We start from the raw sequence: 9,234 nt of genomic DNA, 5'->3' as shown, positions 1-9,234 counted from the left end.
GGGGTTTATTTCAGGGGCCGAGTGCACAGAAAAAAATTCTGCTGGCATTTTGGACTTTGGCAAAGTGCCACCGTTGGGTTTCAGATTTTACCACAATACTGAAAGAAAAATAAAAGCAATATTAAATTAATCTCCCCTGGTAATTAAGATGGGGGTACATGAGGCAAACACATGATACTTCATCTGTCAGCAAGACACAGATGCAAGTGCACGAGTTATTCTTTGTGAATGTGTAAAATTATGGGCATATGCTGTGAAGTATCAATCAATCAATCAAATGTCTCTACACAAAAATGATGTTGGATGAAGACACTGGGATGGAGAAAGAAGGAATGGGGGGGGGGGGGGTTCATTGCAGGCTGCAGCCTTCCCTAATTGCCGGAGCGAGCTGCCACAGGGAGGAACAAAGGAAACATTTAACACATCGTAAATTCCTGTAATGTCAGGGTACACTTACATCCTTTTTTCGCTGACTCTTTATCAGTGTCCAGTTACAAAAAGACGCACAAGGAACACAGTAAAAGACAGTTAATACTAAATATTAATTGGGTCTTTTTCTGCATGTGCAAACTTTCTTTGTGTGTGGCCTCCTGTAATCACTGCAATCAACTGTCTCTTCTGCCTTTACTCTTCAAAAGGGCAAAAGGCTCATGAAATGGTTTAGGGTTTTAGTCTCAGGGGCTTTTAACTTTCATGTGGCAGGAAAAGCTGTTTCAATTTCAAATTTAAACATTTTATTTTAAAAGTTTGACATATGCCTTTCCTAAATGATTGCTGGCATTAACATGCAGCTCCTTTCAGCCTTAATCTGAGTTTTATTGTCTAAAGAACATGACTTTGAAGTAGTTTACATTGAACATCAAGTTGAGATTTAGTCTTGCATAGATTTTCATGGGCAGGAAAGCTGTGTGGGTGAACACTGTTAATACACATAAATACAGCACTTCTTTCCAAGACTCTGCAGAGAAGTGCTACAGTGTCTCACTGAATTCCTTCCCAGTCTTTTATCCCTCAAGGCAAATGATGGAGCATATGTCTTACTCAGTGAGATGGTGATCAAGTGTGTGTGAGAACAGTTGAGGGAAAAGATGGAAAGAGCAAGAGAGAGAGAGAGAGAGAGAGAGCGAACGTGTGATTTTGTCCCACTTTGAGAGTCCTACTAGACTCCTCACTGGTGTGGAAGCACGATACAGTACAGTATGTGTGTTCCACATGCTGTGTGTGTGTGTGTGTGTGAACACTTACTGCATGTGTGTGTTTTTTAGCACAGGAGGGGTCTCAGACCAACAAAATTAGTTTACCATCAGCTGCGCTCTCGCTCTGGTTCGGTCGCAGTCTCTGTCCAGTATTTCTTCCAGCTCCCTCCACCTAATGGCGGCTCAGGGCGGTTTTACAGCACCACCCTGGAGAGGCTACTGTGGCCAGATCCAGAACACTTGGCTTTATGTGGATTGAATGTTTTATGGTTATGGACATAATATTTAAGTATAGTAACAGTCTCACAAGAATCCACCCCCGCACCACTATCCCCAGGCCTAATAATTACACCAGCCCAGGAAAGGTAAGTGGGAAACGTACATGCACTGTATGAGATACAATATCATGAATTATGTAACTGCACACTGATAGGTGTTTCCTCTGCGAGAGACATGGGTGGACTGCCAGTTTGATCACTAACCCCAGTACTGATGATGGAGGTTTTTACACATGAAACCCAGTACCCAACAATGAGTTATGGCAGTCTAGAGCAATTCCAAACACCTTTTTTATTTGACAAAAACTTGCTCAAAAACTTTACAGTAAAAAATGCACATTATTCCAACCAGAAAGAGAAAACTAAGCAAAAAAAGAAATAACACAATTCTCAAAAAAATAATACACAACAGAAGAATTCACCCTAAACTGCCCTACTGGCTATGCCCCTGGAGTTTGGACTGCACCTTCTCAAGAAATCAATATCAGTTATCTCTTCCAGCACACTTACAGTAATCACAATATCAAATAACATATTATCAAATAGAAGTTCACTTAAACTTACTTTAAAAAACACATATTTCTTTTTAAACAAGATACTTGTACAGGTCATTTCACCACAAAAGACAAAACACCCCTCCCACTCTACCACACTTGGTTTCTTCCCCTGTGAAGCCCCCTATTTGACCAAATGGACCGCTCCAGCCCAGGTTTGGCTGTTCCTGGTCTGACAGAGGAAGAGGTGCAACAAAGGAGACAGGTGAATACAATTTAAATTCAAAAAAATCAAATACACCACCACAATGTGTCTTCTTTCCTTCAATCCCACCTTCAAATGTTCATACCACAAACATCACCAACAGCAGTTCACACCAGGACGATCAACATTCTGATAAAATCTACCTGAGAAAGGGACCACTAAAGCATGCACGCATGTAGAGCATGTGCCTTACTTTAGGGCACGGGGCACGTGACACTCTTTTTTTTGGTTCTTGAGTGTGTTCAGTATGTCTTGTTTTGTTGGAAGTCATGTTACTTGTGTTTCTGTTTCTGGTTTGGTTCTGCATTTGCTGTTTTATTTTGTAGCCCTGGTCCTTGCGTATCTGTTCCTAGTTCACTCCCTGTCTTTGTCTTGCTTCCTGCCTTTGTTGATTGTCTGCCTTCACCATGTTAACCTGTGTATATAAGCCTTGTTGCTCCCCTTCATTTGTTCTTTGTACCTGTTCTTGCTTCAGTTTACTTATGCTGATTTTGCCTGTGCTTGGTACAATGACATCTCTGTGTTTGTACCTGGTTGTTTCCCTGTTCCTGGTACTTCTGTGAAGCTACTCCCTGTGACTGTTTCAAGGCACGTAAGAGCCCTGAAAAAAATAGAAGTTTATGCTTTTGTTTTTGATTTTTTATTCCCTTTCCACAAGGACACTCTGAGTTATCCCTGATGTTTTTTTCCTGGCTTGAAGACTTTGCAGCCAGGTACTCTTTAGGTCAGCCTGGTGGTGTCTGCATTTGGGTCCTCTCCCTCATGTTCCTGGCTTGACAGTAGCCGGACATAGCACTCAAGACAGATATCATGTCTATAAGTTGATAAACTATTTATTCATCCAGCAGTAATAATTTACTTATCATGCCAGTATACAAAAACAAAAACTACGCTTTAACTCCAGATTTACAGTTCCCTAAGTTCCTAGTTTTGGTGCAGATTTGATACAAATAATATTTTACTATTAAGCTTTCATTTAAATTGAGATGTCCTTTACTCTGTCATGTTCAAAATATGTTGGATGGCATGCATTTCTTGTTTTGATCGCAGAGGAGACTGTAAAAGAGATGACCCGGTTTTAAGAGCACAGAAGAGATTATCTTTTTTCCATTTAAAGAAGGAGAGAGAGGAGAGCCAAAGAGAAGATAAAGAGTAGATGTGTTAGCTGGCCACATGGTGGTGTGTGCTGTCATGTTAAAGCAGTTAGCCTTTGATAGCTATTGCTTAAGCGGTCAAGGGGCAAATCACTTGTGATTTTCACTGCTGAGAACTTGATGTATGTAGCTTGTGTGTGTCCTTTAAAGTGAACGTGAGCACATGTGCATGAGAGAGAGAAAGAGAGATGTTTGAGGGTACTGCAAAGAAAAAGAAGCCGAAATAGGGTTGAAGAAGTTGTGTGTGTATGTTAAAATGAGACCAAATTTCATCTCAAAGGGCACATGTGCATCTGTGGTGTGCATCTAACACCGTAAGCCTGTCTCGTAGAAATGATTTTTTCAAGGGTATTTTTGTTTCATTCAGCATCTTCATTGTGATGCATTGGGAGGAATGTTTTACATTCCATTTTAAATGCTGTTGTAAAACTTTCAATCCAAGATCTTACATGTTGATTCGAAAGAACAGATACCTGCTGGTTTAAGGTTTTCTTTTGGATAAAATCAACTTTTAGCGTTTTGAGGTAGCTCATTCTGAAGTGATAATCCTGTGTTGCAAATGTAAAACCCTGTCCCTGCTAATGTTATTTTGGTTACATTCATTAATCACAAAGATTACTAAGTGAACAGAGGTTTACAACAACTTGGATTTTATTTTCCTGTCTCTGTGGACTGGTTAAATCAGCTACCATTAAATTATACTCTACAAATTGCTAAAGTCTTAGTTTGAGCAGAAGCAGTGAGAAGACAGATGCCACTTTGAATGAAGAAGATTTTTTCCCAACGTCATTCTCTGGTTAGACCACATGAGGGTGGAACTATTTATTACACAGGGCAGGACAGAACTGCAGAGGCACTAAAGAAAACGCTCCTCTCTCTTTAAACAGAAAACAGGAAGTGACTAGAAGTCAGCCCATGAAGCTGCTCTCGATAGTGAGTAAGGAAGACAGTTGAGGTGTGTATGTATGCACATATTCACTGAGAATTCACAGGTGTATAAATAACTTGACTACTTGGAACTAAAAGTACAGAATCTGGCTGAACAGATACAAGTGAATGTGAAAACGAAAGTAAGTTGGCTGTCTGAATTCCCACAAGAAAAGAACAGGAAGAAACAGCCAAGTGCAGGAGAAAACGTCAGAATGGCTGCTAATGTATCACAGTCTGAAGTGGATTGCACCTGCCCCGTCTGCTGTGATTAATTTAAGGATCCAGTTGTCTTGTTGTGCGGTCACAGCTTCTGTCAGTACTGTCTTCAGGAGTGGTGGAGACAAAGCAGACTCCAGACATGCCCAGTCTGCAAGGAAATTTTCCCAATGGATCAGCCTCCACGTAACCTGGCACTAAAAAATCTGTCTGACACCTTGAGACAAGAGAAGAGTCAAACAGCGACGTCAGGATCTGAGGACGTTTGCAGTCTGCACAATGAGAAACTCAAGCTCTTCTGTCAGGATGACGAACAGCTCATTTGTGTAATTTGTAGGGATTCACGAAAACATAAGAAACACAACTGCATCCCGATCAATGAAGCAGCAGAAGACCATAGGGTGAGCAATGTAATATGTAGTTTAATAAAGAGAGTTTAGTAAGAAATTGTTTTCCACTGTGTAATAAATGTCTGCACATTTACTCATAGAAAAAACTGACTGTTGGACTGATGCACCTGAAAGGAAAACTGCAGTCATTTCAAGCAGAAAAACTCAACTGTGATAAAATGGCCAGCCACATCAAGGTAAGTAACAAACAGAGGTTGTCAGTAACATATGTCTGCTTTCATCAAAAAGGTGTTTCTCCTCAGCTCCAGGCTCAGGGGACAGAGAGGACAATCAAAGAAGAGTTTCAAAAGCTTTACCAGTTCCTGAGAGCAGAGGAGGCAGCCAGGATAGATGCAGTGAGGAAGGAGGCGACGCTTAAGAGTGAGGCAATGAGCATCAGGACTGCTAATCTGAATGCAGAGATCTACTCACTCTCAGCCAAAATCAAAACCATTGAGGGGAAAATGAGAGCTGAAGATGTCTCTTTTATAATGGTAATCAGCAATTATGTGTTAACTTATGTTCTGATCTTAATATTGAATGTTTAACAAAATTACATGCATTGATTTGTTGTCCTGTTTTCTCTTTATTTGGCAGAATGTCAAAACCACCATGGAGCTGTAAGTTGCCTCTTGTACACTATCGAAGTACAGCAGACTTCAACATTGAATGACAGTCCTGGATACATCTCATTAAAATGTTTAGGGAAGCTAGTTTGTGTTTCTCTTTATTGGTGTTGGGGCAATTTACCTGACAAACAAATCAGTTAGCCCTCATTCTTGAAGTCTTTTCTCCGGTAAAAGTGAAACTTACTGTGTGAAAACTTTTCCAACAAACTGTAAATCTCATCATCAAAAAAGATCTATAACATTACCTACAAAGTAAAATGTTAAGAACCAGTTTTTGGGATCGATGATTCTGCTCTTCCAGACACATTTTTAATGTTCTTCCTACAATGGAAATTGAACATTGTTTAGAAAATTCATCCCAACACTTTTGCAGAAATTCCCACAAATGTGTTGCAATTGCAGATTTTTGCTTTTGTTGTTCGGCCCAGTTCATCCCAAACCAACTCCATGGGGTTTGGGTCTGCAGACTGTGCCGGTCCTCCATCATGTGAAGCCATCATCTGGTTTCAGTACAGTACTGCCCTAATAATGCATCAGATTCTGTAGAAACACAGTTTGTGCAGTAAATTGTGGAAAAATAGGGGTGTTCTAAAACTTTTGACCGGTAATACTCTTTTCTTCCAAATTTCATTCAAAATGTGAATACTTCATTTCCTGTGAATCCCTTTGATTCACAGGAAATGTGCATGCCATTTGACTTCAGAGCGGGAATGGTAGTTCAAGGCAAAGCATGATTTAGACAGATAACTAATAAATGTCAATACATTTTATGTCTATGGAAGAATAAATTTTTAAATTGAAAGGATTAGGGTTAGGGTTAGGCTGCTTTGCACTAAACAAAAACTCTACCATTGTGGGGTATTTAAAAGTATTTGGCCAGTAATCTTTAGCTGCCTAATATTCTTTCAGATCACAGTGCAACCTGCCAGATCCAGAGACACCATCAGGAGCCCTGATTGATGAGAGCAAACATCTAGGGAACCTGCTATTCACAGTCTGGAAAAAGATGAAGCATATGATCGAATATAGTAAGCAATGCATTGTAGGTTCTGCCTGAAAGCCTTTTACTTTTCTAAACATCTCTGTAAACATTCCCTTTTTTTCTGTTTTACTTTTTCTCTGAAGCTCCTGTAATTCTGGACCCCAACACTGGCGACTCGTCTCTGATCGTATCAGAACATTTGACCCGTTCAACAATAAGTGACAAGAGTCAGCCACTCCCTGGAAACCCTGAAAGACGGCGTTGCTCAGATGTTCTTGGATCTGAAATCTTTAGCTCTGGGAAACACAGCTGGGATGTGGAGGTAGGGGGTTATTGGGCTGTTGGTGTGGCGACGAGAACCATGAATTCAACTTTTGAAAAGATCTGGGGAATCTACATGTGTGTTTGCACAGACATTTTACGTGAACTTACTCCAGAGGACTATGTGGAAGTTGTATCTGAAAATTTGTTTCCGCAAAAAGTCAGAGTGGTGCTAGATTATGAACGAGGAATACTGTCCTTTTTTGACCTTGACAGAAAAGCACCTGTATACACCATCAAACGCACTTTCACAGAGCCAGTTTGTCCATATTTTCGTGAGAATGCAAAAATCCTTCCATCTAAATTGTCAGTGACAACTGACTAGTCTAATGAAATACACTGTTGAGTTGCATTATGGGAAATGAAGGAACCAGTGTCTCTGATGTTTGATTGGGGACCCAAAGTCAGAATATCTCAGCGTCTGCTGCTTCAATTTTGGCCATAGATAACATCACATAATTCACGTGTTTGTAGAGATATGGCTAATTTCGGAATCTGTTTGAGTCTTAAATAATTTGTGCTTTAAATGTATAGTATGTTCAAAATGAACTGTTATGATCTTATTTCACGCATTGGTTCTTTTAAGGCCAATGATGTGAACTTTAAGATCATGTAAATATTTAGTGATCAAACTTTTGGGCTTAATCAACGAAAATGACTTTAACCTGAGATTAACCTTAAAAAAAAAAAAAAAAAAATATATATATATATATATACGTAAGCTAAAAAGCTAAAAACGTACAAATAAATCTGCAGCTCTGAACCACTTTGATTGTCTTCATTGGGAATCTCCAGTATTCCCAAAACTTTCCTGTGTGTTTGACATGTCTGCCTGTATGCACACATAGCACAAGGGTGAATCATTATGAGGCAATGCCTAGTGTCTCTAGTGTATGGCCATCTCTCTCTCTCTCTCTTTCTCTCTTTCTCTCTCTCTCTCTCTCTCTCGCTCTCTCTCTCTGCTCACCGCTGACACGCTCACACACATGAGCCCGAATCTCCACACTGATACTGAGTCTCAGTGGTATTACAGCTGGAATGCCTGCTATGTTTATTCAACTAATGAAACAATGAAGGAAAACAAACAGAGGGGCCAAATTAAAAGAGAAAAAGGATTGAGAGAAGAAAACACTCTGAGGGAGAAGAGGAAATAGAAGGAGCATGCAGGCGTCTCTCATTCTATTTGTATTCCTCTGCATGTTTTACATGACGAGTGTTTCTCAGTCCAGTTTTCTCAGGGCTAATGAAGGTTGGAGATCAGGGGTTGACTGACACAACATCTGCTCAAATGCAGTCTTGAGGGTACCCCCCCACTGCCCCATCCCATTTAAGATTACCCAAGATAAAGCTGGAGGGGAAAGTGTCGGTTTGAGTGATCACTCTACCATTAATTTAATTAGACATAGTGTATTTATCAGGTTTGACCTTAAGAATTTGACAGATTTTTTCATACTTTTGCCCAACATTTAATTAAAGAATCTGTTTGACTTTAATTTGTCATTTATAACGAAATCTTTGAAGAGTTCATAGTTATCATGTTAAAATTGATCCAAAAGTGAGCAAACTTTAGTGCAGCTGAGCAATAATCTGGCAGGTTTCACAATTTGGAATAAAAACCTTCTTTGCTTTTTTATTTTTTACTTCTCACTCTGCAGACCATCATTCTTGCTGTATAAACCATTGCTTTAGCTCAAAGGAATGACTGCAAACCAGTGTATCCAACCCTCTTTTTTCTTTCTCAAAATCCCCTTTTGAATGATCAATCACTCGATGTTGACCAGAGAGCACCAAGCAGCCACTGAGGTGAATACGTCAGATGTTATTTTACTGAAAGTGCCATTTTTCTACTAATCAGATGAAATAAACACATTATTTCTGAGGATTTTCAAAGCCCTGGATATTGTTTTTGTAACCATGTGGAAATTAGTTTTGTCCCGAAACATTACAAAGAGAATCAATCACATTTAACTTCAATGATTTTACTTTCAAGAGCTAAAAGGCATAACAAAGCAATCTGTGTATGAGTATTTACTGGGTGCAATGTGTGTGTTAAACATCTACTAAACATGTATGTGAGCGTGCTACTCATAAATCATGCGAACAAGGGACGAAGAAGGGGAATGAACCAGGATAGAGAGATCAAAAGCGGACAAAGTCTCGCTGACCGGAATGACAACATGGCTCTGAACTGGAGCCAAAACAGTAGACAGATATCAAGTTAAGAGGGAAATAGAAAGAAAACAAGACAGACAAACAGAGTTGGGGGAGATGTGCCAATGGCCTGAAGGTTTGAGACAGAAGACATAGGGTAACTCTGTCTGTCTGGACTAGCGCCTATGTAGTTTGACTTGGCTTGGCTTCTGAGGAGAAGACAGTGTGT

The 9,234-nt window shown here is 39.8% G+C and overlaps 1 protein-coding gene across 1 annotated transcript; it reads left to right on the top strand.

The window, feature by feature from the left end:
- Window positions 1-4,238: 4,238 nt before the first annotated feature.
- On the top strand, window positions 4,239-8,730 carry LOC121199917 (zinc-binding protein A33-like). The gene is made up of 5 exons (XM_041064926.1): window positions 4,239-4,934; window positions 5,024-5,416; window positions 5,520-5,542; window positions 6,461-6,579; window positions 6,677-8,730. Exons 1-5 carry the CDS (start codon window positions 4,704-4,706, stop codon window positions 7,177-7,179), a joined length of 1,269 nt encoding a protein of 422 aa, XP_040920860.1. The 5' UTR covers window positions 4,239-4,703; the 3' UTR covers window positions 7,180-8,730.
- Window positions 8,731-9,234: the final 504 nt, after the last annotated feature.

Source organism: Toxotes jaculatrix, chromosome 19 (assembly GCF_017976425.1).
Source record: "Toxotes jaculatrix isolate fToxJac2 chromosome 19, fToxJac2.pri, whole genome shotgun sequence".
NCBI lineage: Eukaryota > Metazoa > Chordata > Actinopteri > Toxotidae > Toxotes > Toxotes jaculatrix.
The sequence above is the reverse complement of the archived record's forward strand: the minus strand, read 5'-3'. Positions and strand labels throughout refer to the sequence as shown.